The 22,954-nt window shown below is 65.4% G+C and overlaps 4 protein-coding genes across 4 annotated transcripts; 1 reads left to right on the plus strand and 3 right to left on the minus strand.

Annotated features, from left to right (window-relative positions):
- Window positions 1–465: 465 nt before the first annotated feature.
- On the minus strand, window positions 466–6,830 carry FOSB (FosB proto-oncogene, AP-1 transcription factor subunit). Its single transcript, XM_054294999.1, has 6 exons — window positions 6,515–6,830; window positions 4,916–5,239; window positions 3,898–4,005; window positions 2,251–2,570; window positions 1,742–1,874; window positions 466–477 (listed from the first exon to the last, which is right to left on the minus strand). Exons 1-6 carry the CDS (start codon window positions 6,641–6,643, stop codon window positions 466–468), a joined length of 1,026 nt encoding a protein of 341 aa, XP_054150974.1. The 5' UTR covers window positions 6,644–6,830.
- A 719-nt stretch (window positions 6,831–7,549) lies between these two features.
- Window positions 7,550–9,710, minus strand: LOC128950127 (proline-rich protein HaeIII subfamily 1-like). Its single transcript, XM_054295000.1, has 5 exons — window positions 9,639–9,710; window positions 9,200–9,378; window positions 8,979–9,125; window positions 8,270–8,921; window positions 7,550–7,612 (listed from the first exon to the last, which is right to left on the minus strand). Exons 1-5 carry the CDS (start codon window positions 9,708–9,710, stop codon window positions 7,550–7,552), a joined length of 1,113 nt encoding a protein of 370 aa, XP_054150975.1.
- Window positions 9,711–10,037: 327 nt separating this feature from the next.
- On the minus strand, window positions 10,038–17,038 carry LOC128950128 (reticulon-2-like). The gene is made up of 13 exons (XM_054295001.1): window positions 16,915–17,038; window positions 15,955–15,999; window positions 14,745–14,899; window positions 14,541–14,682; window positions 13,905–14,030; window positions 12,677–12,884; window positions 12,507–12,545; window positions 11,838–11,913; window positions 11,631–11,747; window positions 11,045–11,114; window positions 10,494–10,540; window positions 10,302–10,360; window positions 10,038–10,229 (listed from the first exon to the last, which is right to left on the minus strand). The coding sequence occupies exons 1-13, from the start codon at window positions 16,961–16,963 to the stop codon at window positions 10,187–10,189; spliced, it is 1,176 nt and encodes a 391-aa protein (XP_054150976.1). The 5' UTR covers window positions 16,964–17,038; the 3' UTR covers window positions 10,038–10,186.
- A 174-nt stretch (window positions 17,039–17,212) lies between these two features.
- Window positions 17,213–22,600, plus strand: LOC128950129 (vasodilator-stimulated phosphoprotein-like; the record flags this gene model as incomplete). The annotated part of the gene is made up of 7 exons (XM_054295002.1): window positions 17,213–17,229; window positions 18,382–18,649; window positions 20,686–20,770; window positions 20,805–20,887; window positions 21,463–21,487; window positions 21,573–21,715; window positions 22,543–22,600. Coding segments are annotated over exons 1-7 (679 nt in total), but the record flags the coding sequence as incomplete, so codon positions are not given.
- Between the last annotated feature and the right edge of the window lie 354 nt (window positions 22,601–22,954).

The following is a 22,954-nucleotide window of genomic DNA, read 5'->3' on the forward strand; positions in this document are numbered from 1 at the left end:
GTTTGGGACAGTTTGGGGACATTTTGGGACAGTTTGGGGACACTTGGGGGACCCTTTGGGACAGTTTGGGACATTTTGGGACAGTTTGGGGACACTTTGGGACAGTTTTGGGGACATTTGGGAAGGGGGGGACAGCCCCGGGAAAGGGAACGGGGGCGCCGGGAAAGGGGGGGGACGCTTTGGGGACACTTTGGGGACACTTTGGGGACGGTTGGGGGACATTTGGGGACAAACAAACTGGGAGGGAATCCCAAAAACTGGGGAAAGGTCCCATAAACTGGGAGAGAAACCTGAAAACTGGGATCAGGATCTCCTAAACTGGGGAAGGACCCCCCAAACTGGGAAAGGAGTCCCCAAACTGGGAGAGAATCCCCCAAACTGGGAGAGAATCCCCCAAACTGAGAAAGGACCCCCCAAACTGGGAGCGCCCCCGTTCAGTTCCTCTCTTCGCGCTCCCCCTGGCGGTCACTGCCGGAACTGCAGGCGAGCGGGGGGCATTGCCCCCAGACCCCCCAAAACCTCCCCCAGACCCCCAAACCCCCCAAAATCTTCCCCAAACCCCCCAAAATCCCCCCAGACCCCCCAAAATCTCCCCCCAAAATCCCCCCAATTCACCCCAAAAACACCACGGGAGCCGCGGGAGCCGCTCAAGCTTTTATTGGCCACGTTTTGGGGGGGGGGGGAATGAGCGCGGACCGGGGGGGGGGGGGGAGGGGCAGAGACCCCCGAGAGGGGGGGGGAGGGGGGGCGGTGAGACCCCGGGTGGGCACGAACACGGCACGAACAATAATTATCCTCGATATAATTAATAATAAAAAATTAAACATCTCCCGCGCAACAAAAATAGATTTATATACGGGGGGGGGGGGGGAGGGGGCGGAGCCAAGGCCAAGCGGGGGCGGGGACACGGGAGGGGACAGGTGGGACACACCTGGAGGTGGCACCTGGAGGCGCAGGGACCCCCTGAGAGGGACACGGAGGTGACAAAGTCGGAGGTGACCCGGGGGTGGCACCTGGAGGGGACACCTGGAGCCCCTCGGGGGACACGCAGGTGACAAAGTGACACCTGGAGAGGGTGGAGGTGGCACCTGGAGCCCCTCGGGGGGACGCGGGCCAGCTCCGGGGGGACAGAAATGACACAGGGACCTTCCGGGGCTGGGGACAGGGACACACGGTGGTGGCATCTCCAAAGGGGTGGAGGTGGCATCGGGACCCTCCTGGGGACCTTCAGCGAGGGCTCGGGGACGCCTCGGGTGGCACCAGGGACGGGCTGGGACATCTCCGGGGGGACAGAGGCCCTGGAGGGACCCCCGTGGTCACCTCGGAGGTGACACAAAAGCTCCTGTGGTCACCTGGGAGGTGACACTGAACCTCCTGTGGGTGGTGACAATGGGGTGGTGACATCTCCAGGCACCTCTGGGGCGACAGGGACACCACGAGAAGGTGCTGAGCGGGATGGGGACACCTCCAGAAGGGACAAAGGATCCTGGAGCGACCCCGCCGGGAGGTGACAAGAACCAGGATCGGCCAAAACCGGCACCAAAAAAAAAAAAAAAAAACCAAAAAAAAAAACCAAAAAAAATCAGGGGGGGAAAAAAACCCCGCGAAAAAAAACGAATCCCACCAGAACCGGGGGAAAAAAACAACAAAAAATTCCCACCAAAACTGGGGGTGGAAAAACAAACAAACAAACAAATAAACAAAAAAAACCACCAAAAAAACCAGCACAGGTGGAGGTGACCTGGAGGTGTCGCCTGGAGGTGACAAAGGGGCCACACGGAGGTGACAAAGCGCCACCTGTCCCGTTCACAACGCGAGGAGCGAGGGGGGAGCTCAGGCGGTCCGAGGAGGAGGAGGAGGTGACAAAGTGACACCTGGAGAGGGGAGAGGTGACCTGGAGGTGTCACCTGGAGCTCCGGGTACCCCATGGAGGGGACAGGAAGGTGACAAAGGGGACACGGAGGTGACAAAGCGCCACCTGGAGAGGGTGGAGGTGACACCTGGAGGTGACAAAGGGACACCTGGAGGTGACAAAGCGCCACCTGTCCCGTTCACAACGCGAGGAGCGAGGGGGAGCTCAGGCAGTCCGAGGAGGAGGAGGAGGAGGAGGAGCCCCGGTTGTCGCCGCCGCCGCCGCCGCCGTTGCCGCCGCTCCGCCGCTGGCGCGAGGCTCCGCACGAGGAGGATGAGGAGGAGGATGAGGATGAGGAGGATGAGGAGGAGTTTCCCTCTGGGTGGGGGGACACAAACGCGGGGGGCGCCGCGTTAGGGGCTCCCCAGCAGCGGGCGCCGGGCACGGGACCCTGCGGCACGAGGAACCACGGCAGCGGCGGCGGCGGCGGCGGCGGCGGCGGCGGGGCCTCGCCGGGGCTGCTCACCTCGGAGGCGACGGGCGCGGCGGCGGCGGCGGCGGCGGGCACGGCCATGGCGGCGGCGCCGATGTCCTCGAAGGGGACCTTGCAGGCCGGGGCGTGCGCCACCAGCACGAACTCCAGGCGCTCCTTCTCCTTGCGCAGCTCCGCGATCTCCGACTCCAGCTCGGCCTTCTCCTCCTCCAGCTGGTCCGTCTCCTGCGGGGCGGGCACGGTCAGGGGCGCGGGGACACCTGCGGGGGGCCCGGGGTGTCCCCTCGGGTGTCCCTGAGTGTCCCCTCGGGTGTCCCCAGGCGGCACCGAGCGTCACCGGGGTCTCTGTGGCATTGCCGTGTCCCCCTGAGTGTCGCCCTCCTGTGGCCGCCCTGTGTCACTGCAAGTCTGCCTGGGTCTCTGTGTGTCCACACCTGGGTGTCCCCTCGGGTGTCCCCAGGTGGCACCGAGTGTCCCCGGGGTCTTTGTCGCCCTCCTGTGGCCCTCCCGCGTCACTGCAAGTCTGTGTGGGTCTCTGCCCATTCCTGGCTGTCCCCAGGTGTCCCTGGGTGTCCCCTCGGGTGTCCCCAGGCGGCACCGAGCGTCACCGGGGTCTCTGTGGCATTGCCGTGTCCCCCTGAGTGTCGCCCTCCTGTGGCCGTCCTGTGTCACTGCAAGTCTGTCTGGGTCTCTGTGTGTCCACACCTGGGTGTCCCCTCGGGTGTCCCCGGGTGGCACCCGGGGTTGTTGTGGCATTCCTGTGTCCCCCTGAGTGTCGCCAGGGTCTTTGTCACCCTCCCATGTCACTGCGTGTCCGTCTGGGTCTCTGTCCATCCATCCCTGGGTGTCCCCAAGTCTGGGGACAGCGACATCAGTGACCTGGCAATGTCCATAGGTGTCCCTGAGTGTCCCCTCAGATGTCCCCAACCCTGGGGACAGTGACATCAGGGACACGGTGACATCTGCAGGTGTCCCCCCAGGGTCCTTGTGGCATTCCTGTGGCCCTGAGTGTCCGTCTGGGTCTCTGTCCATCCTTCCCTGGGTGTCCCCTCAGATGTCCCCAAAGCTGGGGACATCCCTCAGGCTCCTCCTACGTCCCTAAGTGTCCGCCTGTCCCCTCCTTTGTCCCCTTGTCCCCACTGATGGCACTGTCCTCGTCCTGTCCCCTCGGATGTCCCCAAGCCTAGGGACATCTCTGGGTTTCTATCTGTCCCTTCCTGATGTCCCCAACTCTGAGGACATCGCCACCGTCACTGGGGACACCTGATGTCCCCAAATGTCCCCAACTCTAAGGACATCACCACCAGCTGGTGACATCCCTGTCCCCTCCTGATGTCCCCAAATGTCCCCAACTCCGAGGACACCGCCACCATCACTGGTGACACTGCGGGCCCTTGGGGACAATGCCACCCCCTGGCGGCGATTGCTGTCGCGATGGTGTCACTATAATGTTGCGATAGTGTACGATAGTGTCACAATAGTGCCACCCCCTGGCGGCGATTGCCGTCCCAATAGTGTCGCGATAGTGTCGCGATAGTGTCGCGATACTCACCGCCTGCAGCCGGTCCGTCAGCTCGCGGCGCCGGTTGCGACATTTGGCCGCCGCCAGTTTGTTCCGCTCCCGCCGCACGCGGCGCTTCTCCTCCTCCTCGGGGGTCAGCTGCGGGGACAGGGGACAGCGGCGTCACCCGGTGTCACCCGGTGTCACCTCTGTCACCCTCTGTCAGCCCCCGGCCCCAAAACCCCGCCGGCTGCACCCAAAATCCCACCGGGGCCATCGGTAACAATGATGTCCCCAAGGTGCCACCACCCGAGATGTCCCTCAATGTCCTGCCGCTCACAGCGTCCCCAGCTCCCTCCCGTGTCCCCAAGGTGCCACCACCCGGGATGTCCCCAAGGTGCCACCACCTGGGGCCTCCCTCAATCTCCTGCCACTCCTGTTGTCCCCAAGGTGCCACCACCTGGGCTGTCCCTCAATCTCCTTCCATTTCCACGCCCTCAAAGTGCCACCACCCCTCTGTCCCCCTCTGTCCACTGTGTCCCCTCCATCCCCTCTGTCCCCCTGTCTGTCCCTCTGTCCCCCCTGTCTCCTGTCTGTCCCCTGTCCCTTCCATGCCCTCTGTCCCCCTGTCCCCCCGTGTCCCCTCTCACTGTCTCCTCCATCCCCCTGTCCCCATCTGTCCCCCTGTCTGTCTGTCCCCCTGTCCCCCTCCATCCCGCCCTGTCCCCCTGTCTGTCCCCTCTCGCCGCCTCCTCTGTCCCCCTGTCTGTCCCTCTGTCCCTCTGTCTGTCCCCTGTCCGTCCCCCCGTGTCCCCTCTCACCGTCTCCTCTGTCCCCCTGTCCCCTCCATCCCCTCTGTCCCCCTGTCTGTCCCTCTGTCCCCCTGTCTGTCCCTCTGTCTGTCCCCTGTCTGTCCCCTGTCCGTCCCCCCGTGTCCCCTCTCACCGTCTCCTCTGTCCCCCTGTCCCCTCCATCCCCTCTGTCCCCCTGTCTGTCCCTCTGTCCCCCTGTCTGTCCCTCTGTCTGTCCCCTGTCCGTCCCCTGTCCATCCCCCCGTGTCCCCTCTCACCGTCTCCTCGCGGCCCCGCCGCGCCCGTGCCCGCGGGGCTCTGCCTCCCGGGGCCGCTCCCGGTGCCGCTCCCGGTGCCGCTCCCGGTGCCGCCCCGAAGCCGCCGCCGCCGCTGCCGCCCATGCCGGGGCCGCCGTAGCTCGGCCCGGGCAGCTCGTAGGGGTCCAGGGCGGGGGGCGGCGGGGGCGGCTGCGCCATGGCGGCCCCCGGGGCCACCGAGGAGATGAGCGTGGGCTGCACCAGCCACTGCAGGTCCTGGCTGGTGGTGATGGCCGTGACCGTGGGCACGAAGGAGCCGGGCATGTCCCCCAGGGCGCTGCACTCCTGCGGGGACAGAGGGGACACGGTTAGAGGGGTGACACCGATGGGGACACGGGGGGACAGGGTTAGAGGGGTGACATCGATGGGGACACTGGGGGACACGGTTAGAGGGGTGACATCGATGGGGACACGGGGGACAGGGGTTAGAGCCATGGGGGACACGGTCAGAGCAGTGACATCGACGGGGACACGGTTAGAGTGATGGGGGACACTTGGGGACACGGTTAGAGGGGTGACATCGATGGGGACACGGCTGGGGACACGGTTAGAGGGGTGACACCGATGGGGACACGGGGGGACACGGTTAGAGGGGTGACATCGATGGGGACACGGGGGACAGGGGAGACAGGGGTTAGAGCCATGGGGGACACGGTCAGAGCAGTGACATCGACGGGGACACGGTTAGAGTGATGGGGGACACTTGGGGACACGGTTAGAGGGGTGACACCGATGGGGACACTTGAGGACACAGGGGACAGGGGTTAGAGCCACGGGGGACACCGGGGACACGGTTAGAGGGGTGACACCGATGGGGACACGAGGGGACACAGGGGACACTTGGGGACAGGGGTTAGAGGCGTGAGGGACACGGGGGGACACGGGGACATCGCTGGGGACGCCTCCGTCCGGGTCCGGGATGTGACACCCTGGCGTCCCTGTCACCCACGGGTGACACCCCGGGTGTCCCTGTCAAAATGTCCCCTCAAAATTTCCGTCGCCCCCTCCCCAAAATCCGAGCCCTGGAGGGGACCCCGAGGGTCCCCAGGTGACACCGCCACCCTCAGGTGACACCGGGGGCTCCCCAGGTGACACCGCCACCCTTTGGGGCCCCCCGAGCCCCCCAAATCCGAGAGGGGGCGTGGCCAAGGCTCAGAGGAGGGCGTGGCCAATGCTCAGAGGGGGCGTGGCCAAGGCTCAGCGGGAGCGCGCCCATCCCCGCCAGTGGGCGTGGCCTAAACCCAGTTCACCCCGCTCGTGTGGGCGTGGCTCCGCCGCAAAGTGGGCGTGCCCACCCCGAGGGGGCGTGTCCACCTCCCGTCTCCCCTGGCAACGGCACCAAAGAGAGAGGGGGGGGGGAGGGGGAGGGGACACCCCAAAAATAACCCGCGCGCTCTGCGTGCGTGCGTGCCGCGTCACCGCCGCCCGCGACGTCACTGCGCGCGGCTTACGCACGGCCCCGCCCCCCCGGTGCCGCTCCGCTCCATCCTCCCCCCCTCGGCCTCCTCATCCTCCCCATCCCCTCCTCAGTCTCCCGCCCCCGGTACCGGCGGCGCTCACCTGCGCGGCCCCGGCGGCGGCCGCGGGGCTCCCGAAGGAGTCGAGCGGCGACAGGTACTGGGACTCGGCCGAGGGCGACGAGCTGCACCGGGAGCCCGAGTCGTAATCCCCGGGGAACCCCTGGAACATGGCCCCGGGGCCGCGGGGGCCGCCGCGCCGCCACAAGGCTGCGGGGTCACGCCGTTAGCGCCGGCGGCATCACGGGGCGGCTCCGGTCGGTGCGCCGGTCAGGCTCCGGTGAGTGTCCGGCGTGCCCCGGTTAGGCGGCTGCGAGTTCCGCTGTGTCCGTGCCGCGCTCCGGTTGTGCGCTGTAAGCTCCGGTTGTGCGCTATAAGCTCCGGTACCGAGCGCCGGTATGTCCGGTAATGCGATAAAAGCTCCGGTACCGTCCGCTATAAGCTCCGGTTCGCCGCTACCAAGCTCCGGTGCGTCCGGTTATCCGCTAAAAGCTCCGGTAGCGTCCGTGCCCAGCTCCGGTAGTCCGCTAAAAGCTCCGGTTATCCGCTATAAGCTCCGGTACCGTTCGTATCCAGCTCCGGTTGTTCGCTGTAATCTCCGGTACCGTCCGTGCCGCGCTGTATAAGCTCCGGTAGCGTCCGTGCCGATCCCCGGTTGCCCGCGGTAATCTCCGGTCCCGTCCGTTCCGCTCTCCGGTGCTCCGTTCCGAACCCCCCTCACACTTCCCGCTCCATCCGTGACCGGCTCCGCTCGCTCCGATACCAAAACACCCAAAGTTGTCCCGGCACAGAACAAATCCCCGTTTCCGTTACGAGCGCCGGTAAATCCGCGCCGAGCCGCGCTCGGTCCCCTCGGCCGGGCGCCGGTGCCGCCGCCGGTGTCCGGTTTTATGAATGAACGGGCTCGCGGCGGCCCCGCCGCTTTATACGGCGGGGCCACGCCCCCCCGCGCTGACGTCACGCCCCCCTCCGCCGCCGCCGCGGGACCCCCGGGCCCCCCCCGCGGCCCCCGGGACCCCCCGCGCTCGGCGCCGCCGGTGCCCGGCGCCGTCTGAGGCTCCCGGAGGCGCCGCCGCCGTTAAGAGGCCCCGCGGAGGGCCGGGAGCGGGGGGGATCCCCCGGCCCCGCCCCGGCGGAGTTCCTGTGACGCAATTAGCCATATATGGCCTTGTCTGCAGTGTTTGTTTGGTATCCTAGCAATGACGTCACAGGGATTCCCTCCGCCGCCGCCGCCGCCGCCGCCGCCGCCGCCGCCGCCCGCCCGTATTAATAGCAACGGGAACGGCCCGCCCGTTCTAGAAACGGCACGAAGGGTCCCGGGAGGCGGCACCGGGAACCGGGAACTCCCCCGGGACCCCCCGAGACCCCCGGGACCCCCAGACCAACGGGGGATCCCCGGTATCTCCCTCCGGTGAATCCCCCGGTGACCTCCCGGTGTCCCCGAGGAGCCCCCGGTTACCCCCGGTTCCATCATCGGGACTCCCCGGTGTCCCCCATGAGACCCCCGGGACCCCCAACCCAATGGGGAACCCACCGGGGATCCCCGGTACCTCCCCCCGGTGAATCCCCCGGTGACCTCCCGGTGTCCCCGAGGAGTCCCCGGTTACCCCCGGGACCTCCCCCATGAGACCCCCGAGTCTCCCGGGACCCCCAAACCAGCCGGGGCATCCCCGGTGCCCGCCTCCGGTGCTTCCCCCGGTGACCTCCCGGGATTCCCCGTAACCTCCCGGTGTCCCCGAGGAGCCTCCGGTAACCCCCGGGGCATCCCCCATGAGACCCCCGGAATCCCCCCCGGTACCACCGGGACCTCTCCCGGTAACCCCTCGGGACCCCCCGGAGATCCCGGTTTGGGGTCCCGGTTCGGGTTTCCGGTGGCTCCCGGCTGGTCCCGGTTCGGGGATCCCGGAGGGTCCTGGTTCGGGGTTCCGGGGGTCCCGGTTCGGGGGTCCCGGTTTGGAGTTCTGGAGGGTCCCGGTTCTGGGTTTCGGGGGTCCCGGTTCGGGTTCCCGAGGGTCCCGGCGGGTCCCGGTTCGGGGGTACCGGGAGCTTCGGGGATCCGGGGGTCCCGGTTCGGGGGGTTCTGGTGTCTCCCGGCGGGTCCCGCTTTGGAGGTCCCGGTTCGGGCGTCCCGGTTCGGGGTTCCCGAGGGTCCCGGAGGGTCCCGGTTCGGGGTCCCGGTTCGGGGGTCCGGTGCGTCCCGGAGGGTCCTAGTTTGGGGGTCCCGGTTCGGGTTCCGGTGGGTCCCGGTTTGGGGGTCCCGGTTTGGGGGTTCCGGTTTGGGGGTCCCGGTTCGGGTGTCCGGTGGCTCCTGGCGGGTCTCGGTTCGGATCCCGGGGGTCCCGGTCTGGGGGTCCCGGTTCGGGGGATCCCGGTTCGGGTCCCGGTGTCTCCCGGTTCGGGTCCCGGTCCCGTTGCGGCCCCGGGCTCTGATGTCACCGGCGGCACCGGCGCTGAGTCACGGCGGCACCCCCGGTGTGGGGGGGCGGTTCCCACGCCCTCGGGGTCACCGTTCATTCACCCGCCCCGGCCCCGCCCCCGCCGGCGGCTCCCGCTGCTCCCGCTGCTCCCGGGCCCGGCAGGACCGGGGTCCCGTTACCGGGGTACCGGGGGTCGTGGGGGTCCCGTTACCGGGGTACCGGGGGTCTCGGGATTCCCTGTCCCGTTATCGGGGGTCCCTGTCCCGTTAGCGGGGATACCGGTCAGTTCTCGGGGGTCCCGGTCCCGCTACCGGGATCCCGGTGGGGTCTCGGTGATCTCAACCCCGTTCCCGGTATCCCGGAGGTCCCAGCCCCGTTTCCGGGGGTCCCGCTGAACTCTCGGGGGTCCCTGTCCCGTTTCCGGGGGTCCTGGTCGGTTCTCGGTGGTCTCAGCCCCGTTCCCGGGGTCCCGGGAGCTCCAGTCACGTTCCTGGGGGTTTCACTCGGTTTTCGGGGGTCCCGGTCCCGTTCCGGGGGTCCCGCTCAGCTTTCGGGGGTCTTAGCTCCGTCCCGGTGTCCCCGGGGTCCCTATCCCGTTCCCAGGGGTCCCTGCCCGGTTCCCGGGGGTCCCGTTGGACTCTCGGTGGTCCCGGTGGTCCCGGGGATCCCTCTGGGGTTTTTTCCCGCCCCGTTTTCCCGCGGTTCCCGCGCTCCCGTCCCGGTAAACACCGCGCGGGTCTCCCCGGTTACGGCGTTCCCCGCCGGTGACGTCACCACGTCCGGCGTCCCGTGTTTACGTCGCGCGGCAACGGCCGCGGCCATGGCAACGGGGGCGGGGCGTGGGCCGGGGCGGCGACCAATGGGAACGGGACAGGGGCGTGGCCAAAGCCGGAGGGGGCGGGGTTCGAGGCGCCGCGTTCGCGCGCTTTTGGCGGGGCGGGGGCGGAAATTTGGGGACATTTGGGGACATTTTGGGAAAATTGGGGACGCTGGGGGCATTGGGGGACATTGGGGACATTTGGGCGGAAATTTGAGGGAAAATTTGGGGGAATTTGGGGACATTGGGGGGAAATTTGGGGGAATTTGGGGACATTTGGGGCGGGGACATTGGGGGGGGGGACATTGTCACACTGTCGCCGGTTTGTCACAAGAGTTTTTATTAAATTGGAAGGACGAGAATAAAATAAAATAAAACTAAATTAAATTAAATTAAATTAAAAGGACGTGAATGGGGCGTGGCCTCCTCCCCATGGCCACGCCCCCCTCCTCACTGTCACCTCGGGGCGGGGACAGCGGTGTCACTGCGGCTTCACTTTGGCACTTGGCAGCTTGGCCAGGACCCTGCGGGGACATCGGGAACATTGGGGGACATGGGGGGACGTTGGGGACACTGGGGACATTGGTGACACTCACCTGGCTCGCAGGTGGCTCAGGTGGCCCCGGGCCAGGCTCAGGTACTGATCGATCTGGGCCTGGAGGGGACATTTGGGGACATTTAGGGACTTACAGAAGTGTCACACCCCCCCCCCCCCCCCCCGTGGTGGCAGTGCCACCCTCGGGTGTCACCGATGTCCCCTCAGGTGTCACCTGGGGGCGTGGCCGTACCTGGTGGCGCCGGTAGAGCACGGGGAAGGTGAAGGCGCTGATGACACCTGGGCGGGGGGGAGGGGACATGGTGGGGACACCGGGGGTCACCGGGAGTCACCAACTGTCCCCAAGTGTCCACAATGTCCCCTCAGTTTCCCCAATAACCCCCCAATGCCCCCAATGTCCCCGATGCCCCCAATGTCCCCAATGCCCCAATGTCCCCCCAATGTCCCCCCAATGTCCCCAATGTCCCCAATGCCCCCAATGTCCCCCGATGTCCCCAATGTCCCCCATGCCCCTCATGTCCCCAATGTCCCCCGATGTCCCCAATGTCCCCCATGCCCCTGATGTCCCCAATGTCCCCAGTGTCCCCAATGTCCCCCCAATGTCCCCCCAATGTCCCCAATCCCCCCAATGTCCCCAATCCCTCCATTGCCCCCAATGTCCCCGATGTCCCCCCAATGTCCCCAATGTCCCCGATGTCCCCAGCGTCCCTGATGTCCCCAATGTCCCCAATGTCCCCAATGTCCCCAGTGTCCCCCCGATGTCCCCAGTGTCCCCTCTCGTACCCGCTGCCAGCAGTGTCACCCCGTTGCAGGCGGCGCCCACGTAGGTCAGCAGGTAGAACAGGAAGGCGAACTGCGGCCACCAAGGTGACATTGGCACTGTCACCGTCACAGGCAGTGCCACCCACCCTGTGCCACCCACAGCGCCCGGTGCCCGCTGTCCCCTGTGCCCCCGCTGTCCCCAAATGTCCCCAATACCCCCCAAGTGTTGCCAGTGTCCCCAATGCTCCAAATGTCCCCAAAGTCCCCAAATGTCCCCACAGCCCCCCAGTGTCCCCAATGCCCCGTGTCCCTCATGTCCCCAATGCCCTCGATACCAGCCAAGTGTCCCCAGTGTCCCCAATGCCCTCGGGGTCCCCTACACCCCATTGTGTCCGCAGTGTCCCAGATGTCCCCATGGCCCTCATGTCCCCAATGTCCCCCACACCCTAATGTGTCCCCCAATGTCCCCCAATGTCCCCATTGCCCTCAATGTCCCCAATGTCCCCCAATGTCCCCCAATGCTCCCAATGCCCCCAATGCTCCCAATGTCCCCAATGTCCCCAACACCCCCCAAGGTCCCCATTGTCCCCAGTGTCCCCGCTGTCACCTTGAGTGACTCGGGCACGCTGTGCACCAGGAAGAGCCGGGTCAGGGTCCGGGCGGCCGCCACCGAGTGCCGGGCCAGGCACCGCGCCCAGCGCCGCTGCTGCTCCTCAGTGAGGGGCTCTGTCCTGCTGGGGACATGGGGACAGCGTTGGGGACAGCGTCGGGGACAGTCACAGGGTCAGGGGGACAGCACTGGGGACAGAGACACGCGAGGAAGAGGAGGGTGAAGGTCAATGCGTGCCCAGCGCCGCTGCTGCTCCTCAGTGAGGGACCACGGCTGTGCCCTGGGGACATGGGGACAGCGTTGGGGACATGGGGACATCATTGGGGACAGGCACGGGGACAGGGACACGCGAGGAAGAGGAGGGTGAAGGGCACTGCGTGCCCAGCGCTGCTGCTGCTCCTCGCTGAGGGGCTCTGTCCTCCTGGGGACATTGGGGACAGCGTTGGGGACACAGGGACACCCACAGGGACATGGGGACAGCCACGGGGTCAGGGGACAGCCCTGGGGACAAGGAAAGGGATGGGGACAGGGACAGAAGGACAGGGACAGGGGAACAGCCACAGGGACGGGGACAGGGGACAGCCATGGGGACAGCGATGGGGACAGAAGGACAGGGACAGGGACACGGGGACAGGGATGGGGACAGAGATGGGGACAGGGACAGAAGGACAGAGGGACAGCACTGGGGACACCATTGGGGACAGAAGGACAGTCATGGGCACAGAGGACAAACATGGGGACAGCGATGGGGACAGGGACAAGGGGACAGGGATGGGGACAAAGCCACCAGGGCCACCCTGATCTCCCTTGGGGTGGCAGGCAGGGGACACTGGGGGTGTCACTGACCTGAGGGGACACTCAGGTGTCACTCACCTGGTTTGGGGCTCCGTGGGCGGTGACAGGGAGGGGACACTGGGGGTGACAGGGAGGGGACACTCACTCAGGTGTGACTCACCTGGCCGGGGTGACACGCAGGGGACACTGGGGGTGGCAGGGAGGGGACACTGGGGGTGACACGCAGGGCACACTCAGGTGTGACTCACCTGGCCAGGGGCTCGGTGCCCGGTGCCCGCAGCGCCCTCAGGGCCGCCCGGCGCAGGCGCAGGGGGACGGTGACGGCGAGCACGGCCAGGGCCGCGTGCGCCGCCACGGCCACGGCGCTGAACCGCGACAGCGAGCCCAGCAACAGCAGGGACACCAGCAGGGCCAGCGCCGAGCGATGGGGGACGCGCCACAGCAACAGCTCCCACACTGGGGACAATGGGGACAGCATCAGTGTCACCTCAGTGTCACCAGTGACACCCCAGTGCCATCCCAGTAACACCAGTGACACCAGCAGGGCCAGGGCGGAGCGGTGCGGGACGCGCCACAGCAGCAGCTCCCACACTGGGGACAGCAATGTCACCATCAGTGTCACTGTCAGTGTCACCAGTGCCACCCCAGTGCCATCCCAGTAACACCAGTGACACCAGCAGGGCCAGGGCGGAGCGGTGCGGGACGCGCCACAGCAGCAGCTCCCACACTGGGGACAGCAATGTCACCATCAGTGTCACCTCAGTGTCACCAGTGCCACCCCAGTGCCACCACAATGATCCCAGTGCCACCCCAGTGCCACCCCAGCAACACCAGTGACACCAGCAGGGCCAGGGCGGAGCGATGGGGGACGCGCAAGAGCAGCAGCTCCCACACTGGGGACAATGGGGACAGTGAGGGGACACCATCAGTGTCACTGTCATTGTCACCTCCCCAGTGCTCCCAGTGCCACCCCAGTCCCTCCCAGTATCCCCCAGTCCCTCCCAGTCCCCTCCAGTGCCACCCCAGTGTCCCCCCCACGCTCCCAGTGCCCTCCCAATGATTCCCAGTTTCTCCCAGTTCAATTCCCAGCGCTCCCAGTTTCTCCCAGTTCCCCCCCAGTCCCCTCCCAGTCCCCCCCAGTTCCCTCCCAGTATAACCCAGTCCCTCCCAGTACAAACCAGTGACCCCAAATCCCCCTTTGACCCTTTCCCAGTCCCTCCCAGTCCCCTCCCAGTTTATCCCAGTCCCTCCCAGTATAACCCAGTCCCCCCCAGTCCCCCCCATTGCCCCCATTCCGCACCGGTTCCCTCCATGTCTCTCTCCCGTTCTCTCTCCCGGGGTTATTTTGGGGGTCCCCCCGCGTTATTTTGGGGGGGGGGGGGGTCACCCCCTATTTTTAGCCCTCCAATGGCGCCGGGGGGCGGCGCGACCCCTCCCCGCAACCGGAGCCGCCGCGCGCTCTCATTGGCCGCTCACCCTGTCCGTCAGCGCCCGCGGCGGCCGGCGATTGGTCGGGAGAGGGAGGAGGGGGCGGGGCCGAGGCTCGGGGGGGCTCCGGGCGGGCGCCCCCTGGCGGGGGGGAGGGGAGCGGCGCGGGGGATGCTGGGAGGGGGAAAATGGGGGGGTGAGGGGGTAAAGGGGGGGTCTGGGGGGTCCAAATACCCCTGGGGACCCCCAAAATACCCCCGGGGACACCCAAAATACCCCCCAAATACCCCCAGAGACCCCTAAAATACCCCCAAATTACCCCAAAATACCCCCGGGGACCCCCAAATCCTCTCAAATACCCCCAGGGACCCCCCAGGGACCCCCAAATCTTCCCCCAAATCCCCGAGACACACCCAGAGACCTCCAAATCCTCCCCAGGACCCCCAAATTCATCTCAGACATCCCCCCCCCCAAATCACCCAGGGACCCCCCAAATCCCCCCCAGGGCCCCAGATCCCTCAGACCCCTCCCCAAATTTCCCCTGGGACCCCCAAATCTCCCCATGGAACCCCCCAAATCCCCCCAGGGACCCCCCAAATCCCCTTCCCCATCCTCACCCTTCCTCCCTGGTCTCTCCTCCTCCTCCTCTTCCTCCTCCTCGCCCCCCCCCAAATCCCCCCTCGCCCCCTCCCCGATTTCGGGGGGGGGGTTCGGGGTCCCCGGGCTCCTTTTTGGGGCGGGGGTCCTTTTGGGGGGTGGGGGAGGGGTCCGGCCCCCCGAGGCCCCGCCCCCCCCCGGGCTCAGGCGTGGGGGAGGGACGCGACCCCTGCGGTGGGGGGGGTGGGGGTGGGGGTGTGGGGGGCCGCCCCTCCCCCCCCCTCCCCCTGCCCCTCCCCCCCCGAAGGCGATGTAGGAGAAGGTGAGCTCGTGGGGGGAGGGGCGGCACCGCAGCGCCGCCCCCTCCTCATTTTCTTCATCGTCATCGTCATCATCATCCTCATCCTCGGGGGGCTCCGGGAAAGGGGGGGGGTCCTCGGGGCCGCCTGATGGGGGAGGGGGATGGGGTAAATTTGGGGGAAATTTGGGGGGATTTAGGGGGGTTTGGGGTGGACTTGGGGGGATTTTGGGGTGCTTTGGGGGGAGATTTTGGGGTGATTTGGGGGGTTCGGGGTGAGTTTGGGGGAAATTGGGGGGTTTGGGGGGTAAATTTGGGGGGTTTTGGGGGTAAATTGAGGGTGATTGGGGAGATTTGGGGGGTTTGGGGTGGATTTGGGGTAAATTTGGAGGGGATTGGGGGAAATTGGGGGGGCTGGGGTAAATTTGGGGGGTTTTGGGGTAAAATGGGGGGGTTTGGTGTTGATTGTGGAGATTTTGGGGGAGGGTTGGGGCAGTTTGGGGGTTCGGGGTGGTTTCGGGGGTTTGAGGTGGATTTGAGGCGGTTTAGGGAGATTTTGGGGTAAATTGGGGGGTTGGGGTAAATTTGGGGAGGTTTGGGATAAATTGGGGGGATTGGGGGAATTTTGAAGGGTTTGGGGTAAATTTGGGGGGAGTTTGGGGGCGTGTGAGGGGGATTGGGGTAAATCCGGCAAGTGTGGGGTAAATTGGGGGAATTTGGAGGAATTTGGGGGAATTTGGGGTGAGTTTGGGACAAATTGGGGGGTTTGGGGTGGGTTTAGGGGGATTGGGGTAAATTTGGGGGGATTTTGGGGTAAATTTGGGGGATTCGGGTTAAATTGAGGCGGTTTGGGGTGGGCTTGGAGGGATTTGGGGTAAATTGGGGAAGTTTGGGGTGGGTTTGGGGGGATTTGGTTTAAATTGAGGGGATTTGGGGGACTTTGGGGGGATTTGGGGGATTTTGGGTAAATTTGGGGAGATTTGGGATAAATTGGGGGGGGTGGGGGGATTTTGGGGGGATTTGAGGGGTTTGGGGTAAATTGGGGAGGCTTTGGGGTAGGTTTGGGTGGATTTGAAGAGGTTTGGGGGTAAATTTTGGGGGTTTGGGGTAAATTTGGGGGCATTTGAGGTTTATTGACGGGGTTTGGGGTAAATTTTGGGGTTTTTTTGGGGTAAATTTGGGGGATTTTGGGGTCCCGCTCACCCTCGGTGGAGTCCGGTGTGGTGGAGGCCGTGGACGGAGCCTCCTCTGGGGGGACCCCCAAACTTGGTCCGGGACCCCCGGGACCCCCGCCCGGGAATCCTCCCCCGGTGCTCCCGTTCCCGGTTCCTCCCCATTCCCGGTGCTCCCGTTCCCGGTAATTCCCGTTCCCGGTGCTCCCGGCCCCGGTTCCTCCCCATTCCCGGTGCTCCCGGTCCCGGTTCCCCCATCCCCGGTGTCCCCGTTCCGGTTCCCGCGGTTCCGATCCCTCCCGGTAACTCCCGGTACCGGTAATTCTCGGTCCCGCCATCCCCGGTAATTCTCGGTCCCGGTTCCTCCCGGTCCCGCAGCTCCCGTTCCCTCCCGGTGCTGCCCCGACCCCCCCTATTCCCGGTACCGGATCCATCCCCGGTTCCCGGTACCGGATCCATCCCCGGCCACTCCCAATCCCCCCGTGCCCGGTCTCTCCCGGTTCTTCCCGGTCCCCCATCCCCGGCCGCTCCCGGTTCGCCGTTCCCCGGTCACTCCCGCATCCCGCAGCCCCTCCCCGTTCCCCGCGCCCCGTTCCCGGTCCCCGCTCCTCCATCCCCGGTCTCGGTGCCGCTTCCCGGCCGCTCCCGCATCCCCGCGCTCCGTTTCCCGTTCCCGGTTCCCGATCTCCCATCCCCGGCCCTTCCCGGTGCCGCGCCCCGGTTCCCGGTCACTCCCGCATCCCGCAGCCCCTCCCCGCGCTCCGTTCCCCGTTCCCGGTGCCGCTCCCCGGTGCCGCATCCCTGGCCCCTCCCGGTGCCACTCCCCGCTCCCCGGTGCCGCTCTCCGTTCCCGGTCCCGGTTCCCGGTCCCTCATCCCCGATTCCCCCATCCCCGGCCCCTCCCGCATCCCGCAGCCCCTCCCCGTTCCCGGTGCCGCTCCCCGTTCCCCGTTCCGCGTTCCCGGTTCCCGTTCCCGGTCCCGGTCCGTACTGCAGTGGGCGAAGCCCAGGACCTGCCCCATGGCCGCGGCCCCCCGCATGGGGCTCCCGGTGCCGCCATCACGGGGCCGCCATCGCCGGGGAGCGCCGCGCCCGAGGCCACGCGCGGACACAAAGGGCGGCGGCGGCGGCGGCGGCGGCGGCGGCGGAGAGGGCGGGGCCGAGGGGCGGGGCCAAGGGCAGGGGCGGGGCCGGAACGGAGCGGCGGGAACGGGGAACGGGGAACGGGAACGGGGAACGGGAACGGGGAAAGGGGACCGGGAATGGGGAATGGGGAACGGGGAACGGGAATGGGGAATTGGGACCGGTAACCGGCACCGGGAATGGGAAACGGGAATGAGGAAGGGGAACCGGGACCGGGAATTCAGACCGGGAAGCAGCACCGGAGAGGCGGGAATGGGGAATGGGGAATTGGGACCGGGACCGGGAACTGGGACTTGGAATGGGGACCGGGAACCGGGAACGAGGCACCGGGACCGGAGCTCCCCAGTTCCCCTCCGGCGCCTCCCAGTGCCCCCGGTCCCCCCAGCGCCTCCCAGTAACTCCCAGTAACCCCCATTAACCCCCAGTAATCCCCAGTAACTCCCAGTAACCCCCAGTAACCCCCAGTAACTCCCAGTAACCCCAGTAACCCCAGTAACCCCAGTAACCCCCAGTAACCCCAGTAACCCCAGTAACCCTAGTAACCCCAGTAACCCCCAGCGCCTCCCAGTAACCCCCAGTAACTCCCAGTAACCCCCATTAACCCCCAGTAATCCCCAGTAACCCCCAGTAACCCCCAGTAACTCCCAGTAACCCCAGTAACCCCCAGTAACCCCCAGTAACCCCAGTAACCCCAGTAACCCCAGTAACCCCAGTAATCCCCAGTAACCCCCAGTAACCCCCAGTAACCCCCAGTAACCCCAGTAACCCCAGTAACCCCAGTAACCCCCAGTAACCCCAGTAACCCCAGTAACCCCCAGTAACCCCCAGTAACCCCAGTAACCCCAGTAACTCCCAGTAACCCCCAGTAACTCCCAGTAACCCCAGTAACTCCCAGTAACCCCCAGTAACCCCAGTAACCCCAGTAACCCCCAGTAACCCCCAGTAACCCCAGTAACCCCAGTAACCCCAGTAACCCCCAGTAACCCCAGTAACTCCCAGTGTCCAGGACTGCAGAGTTCGGGGGGAACACTGGTCGTTACTGGGAGTTACTGGGACGCCACTGGATGATACTGGGAGTTACTGGGAGGGCACTGGGGGGATACTGGTCGTTACTGGGAGGGCACTGGACGTTGCTGGGAGTTACTGGGGAATACTGGGAAAGCACTGGGGGTTACTGGGAGGGCACTGGACATTACTGGGGGATACTGGGAGTTACTGGGAGGGCACTGGGAGTTACTGGGAGTTACTGGGAGGCCGCTGGATGATACTGGGAGAGCACTGGGAGTTACTGGACATTACTGGGAGTTACTGGGAGGGCACTGGGAGTTACTGGTCGCTACTGGGAGGCCGCTGGTCGTTACTGGTCCTGCGAGCCCCCCCGGTGCCGTTTCCCGGCCGCCGCCGTTCCCGGGAGGGGCGTGGCCGGGTGGTGGGCGGGGCCAGGCCCGTGCGGGGCGTGGCCATACTCATGGGGGCGTGGCCATGCCCGGGGGGGCGGGGCCTCTCGCCGGGACCGGCGGGTCCGGCCCCCCCCCCGCCCGCCGCACCGGAAGGGCCCGGACCGGCACGGCCGCCAGCATGAGGTGAACGGGGACGGGAACGGGGGGAGCTGGGAGCGACTGGAGCGACTGGGATGGACTGGGAGCGACTGGGGTACCGGGCACCGGGCACCGGAGCTGGGGGCGCCGGCGGAAGCGTTAACGGGAACCGGGGAGCGGCACCGGGAGAACTGGGGATCGGAACCGGGGGAACTGGGATGGACTGGGGGAACTGGGAGGAACTGGGAGGGACTGGATGAACTGGGGGAACTGGGATGAACTGGGAGAGCCGGTAACGGGCGGCGGGCGGTCCGGGGGTGCCGGTAACGGGCGCTGGGGCAGCGGGCGGCGCCGGTAACGGGTACGGGGAGCAACTGGGAACGGTACTGGAGCAACTGGGAGAGCTGGGAATTGATACTGGGAGCGCTGGGAGCGCTGGGATCCGGAACTGGAGCGCCGGGAAAAACCGGGAACTGGAACTGGGAGAGCCGGGAACTGGGACTGGGACACTGGGAGCACTGGAGCACTGGGATCCGGAACTGGAGCACTGGACTGGAGCACTGGGAGCACTGGAATTGATCCTGGGAGCGCTGGGAGCACTGGGATCCGGAACTGGGAGCACTGGGAATTGATACTGGGAGCACTGGGAGCGGCACTGGGAGCGCCGGGATCCGGAACTGGGAGCGCCGGGGAAACCGGAAGTGCACTGGAGCACTGGAATGGATACTGGGAACACTGGATCCGGAACTGGGAACACTGGGAGCGCTGGGAATCGATCCTGGGAGCACTGGGAATACCGGGAATTAATACTGGGGGCGCTGGAATCGATACTGGAGAACTGGGAGAGCCGGGAACTGGGACTGGGAGCGCTGGGAGCACTGGGAATCGATGCTGGGAATGGACACTGGGTTTACTGGGAGCACTGGGAATCGATACTGGGTTTACTGGGAGGGCACTGGGAGCACTGGGAATCGATACTGGGAGCACTGGGAGCACTGGAATTGATACTGGGAGCACTGGGTTTACTGGGAGCACTGGGAATCGATACTGGGTTTACTGGGAGGGCACTGGGAGCACTGGGAATCGATACTGGGAGCACTGGGAATTGATACTGGGAGCACTGGGTTTACTGGGAGCACTGGGAATCGGTACTGGGAATGATACTGGGAATCGATACTGGGTTTACTGGGAGGGCACTGGGAGCACTGGAATCGATGCTGGGATGGACACTGGGTTTACTGGGAGCACTGGGAATCGGTACTGGTTTACTGGGAGGGCACTGGGAGCACTGGGAATCGATACTGGGAGCACTGGGAGCACTGGGAATCGGTACTGGGATGGACACTGGCTTTACTGGGAGCACTGGGAATCGGTACTGGGTTTACTGGGAGCACTGAGAGCACTGGGGAATCGATACTGGGAGCACTGGGTTTACTGGGAGCACTGGGAATCGATACTGGGAATCGATACTGGGAGCACTGGGAGCACTGGAATCGATACTGGGAATCGATACTGGGAGCACTGGAGCACTGGGAGCACTGGAGTGGGGGAGGGGCGGCCCCGGGGGAGAAGAGGAAGGAAAAGGGGGGGGGGGGGCGGTGGTTTTGGGGTTCCAGCCCCGTTTTTGGGGTTCCCTCTCTATTTTTGGGGTTCCTCTTCCCTCTTTTTTGGCGTTCCCAGCCCCATTTTTGGGGGGTTCTCTCCCCGTTTTTGGGCTCGGAGCCCCCCGGGGAAGGGGTCCCCCAATTTCGGGGGGGTCTGAGCCCATCGGGGGCACCTCCCACCCCCATTTTTTTGCATTCCCACCCCCATTTTTTCGAGTTTTCTCCCAACTTTTGGGGTTCTCTCCCGTTCTTTCGGGATTTCTCCCCATTTTCGGGGCTCCCCAGTATCGGGGGTCCCTCACCCCGTGTCCCCCTCCCCAGCGAGCGCGCCCTGAGCTCGGCCGGGCCGTGGTGCTGCTCTATGGGGGGGTTTAACCCCATTTTTTGGTGTTTTCTCCCGTTTTTTTCGGGATTTTTCCCAATTTTGGGGGTTTTTTCCCCAATTTTGGGGTAACCCCGGTCTCCCCCCGTAGCGAGCGCGCCCTGAGCTCGGCCCGGGCCGTGGTGCTGCTCTATGACGAGGCGCAGAAGCTCTGGGTGCCCGCGGGGGGGGTCCCGGCGGGCGGGGCGGGGGGCGCGCCCCCCCCCCCACGGCCCCCCCAGCTGTGTGCAGCTGTTCCACCAGCCCGGCTCGCTCGCCTTCCGCATCGTGGGGCGGCGCCTCCCGCCCGAGCAGCAGGTGAGGGCACCTGGGGGGGTTTGGGGGCATTTATGGGGCACCTGGGGGGGTTTTGGGGGTTTGGGGGCATTTATGGGGCACCTGGAGGGGTTTTGGGGGGGTTTGGGGCATTTATGGGGCACCTGGGGGGGTTTTGGGGGGCTTGGGAGGGGGTTTTGGGGCAGCTTGGGCATCTGGGGGGGGTTTGGGGGGTATTTGGGGGGCATTGGGGGGGGTTTGGGGGCAGCTTGGGGCACCTGGGGGTAATTGGGGGCGTTTCTGGGGGATTTAGGGGGGTTTGGGGGCACCTGGAGGGGGTTTGGGGGGCTTTGGTGTACTTAGGGGGCATTTGGGGCATATGGGGAGGGGGGGGTTGGGGGCATTTGGGGTCACCTGGGGGGAGTTTGGGGGTCCCTGGGGGCATTTGGCGGGGCTTTGGTGGTACTGGGGGGGCATTTTGGGGTCTGGGGGGGCCTCCGTGACTTTTTGGCTGCCCCTCCCAATGCCAGGGGGTCTCTCAGCCCCCTGACCCCCTCCTTGTGCCCCCCTACCCAGGTGGTCCTGAACTGCCCCTGACCCCCCGTTTTGCCCCCCAGGTTGTTCTGAACTGCCCCCTGTGCAATCCCCCGGGTCTGGGGGCAGTTCTGACCCCGTTTTTGCCCATTTGCCCCCCATTCAGGTGGTGGCTGAACTGCCCCCTGTCGCGGGGGGCTGCGCTACAGCCAGGCCACCCCCCAGTTCCACCAGTGGCGCGAGGGGCGCCGGGTCTGGGGGCTCAGCTTCAGCGCCCCCCCCGAGGCCGCCCAGTTCGCCGCCGCCGTGCTGAGGGCGCTGCAGGCGATCGAGCGGGTGAGAGGGGGGGGCTGACACCCCCAGACCCACATTGACACCCCCAGACCCACACTGACACCCCCAGACCCCCCCGAGTCCTGTGTGTCACCCCCAGCCCCAAAACCAACCCCAAATCCCCCTAAATCCATCCCAACATCCCCCCCCCAAATCCCTGCCATAAATTCCCCAGATCCCCCCAAGTCCAGCCATAAACCCCCCGAAATCGAACCCAAAACCCCCCCAAATCCATTCCCAGATCGCCCCAAAATCAGCCCCCAAATCCCCCAAATCAACCCCAAACCCTGTCCAAATCAACCCTCAGATCCTCCCAGATCCACACCCAGATCCCACCGAAATCCGTGCCCCAAAACTCCCCAATCACCCCCAAATCCCGCCATAAATCCCCCCAAAATTCAGCCATAAAACCCCAAAATTCCCCCCCAAATCCCACCATAAAACCCCCCAAAATCAACTCTCAGATTCGCCCAAATCCCCCCAAAATCAGCCCCCAAATCGCCCAAAATCAACCCCCAAATCCCCCCGAACCAACCCCAAATGCCCCAAAATCAGCCCCAAATGTCCCCAAATTCAGCCCCCAAATCCCCCCAAAATCAACCCAAAATCTCCCCAAAACCAACCCAAGTCCCCCAAATTCAGCCCCCAAATCCCCCCAACCAACCCCAAATCCCCCAAATCCCACCCAGCCTCTCCTCCCAAATTCCGCCATAAATGGTCCCCAAACCGACCCCAAATCCCCCAAAAAACCCCCAAATCCCCCCAAAATCAGCCTCAAATCCCCCCAAATCCCCCCAAAAAATCCCCAAATGCCCCCGATGTCCCCGCAGGGACCCCCCTGGCCTGGCCGGACCCCGATGGCTCCGCCCCCCCTGAGCCCCCCGACAGGTGAGACCGGGGGGGGGGGGGTGTCCCCAAATTCTGTGGGGGAGCCCCAATTTTGGTGGGAGAACCCCAAATTTTAAGGGTGGGGACCTAAATTTTAATGGGGAGGAAACCCAGATTTTGAGGAGAAAATCCCAAATTTTGAGGGGAAAATCCCGAATTTTGAGGGGAAAATCCCGAATTTTAAGGGTGGGAACCCAAATTTTGGGGGGAAAATCCCAAATTTTAAGGGAGGTAACCTCAAATTTTAACGGGGGAAAACCCAAATTTTGAGGGGAAAATCCCAAGTTTTGGGGGAAAATCCAAATTTTGGGGAAAAATCCAAATATTAAGGGTGGGAACCCCAAATTTTTTGGG

The sequence above is a fragment of the Melozone crissalis genome, unplaced genomic scaffold (assembly GCF_028551555.1).
Source record: "Melozone crissalis strain CALT ecotype California unplaced genomic scaffold, PUWL_Pcris_2 ptg000448l_1, whole genome shotgun sequence".
Taxonomy (NCBI): Eukaryota; Metazoa; Chordata; class Aves; order Passeriformes; family Passerellidae; genus Melozone; species Melozone crissalis.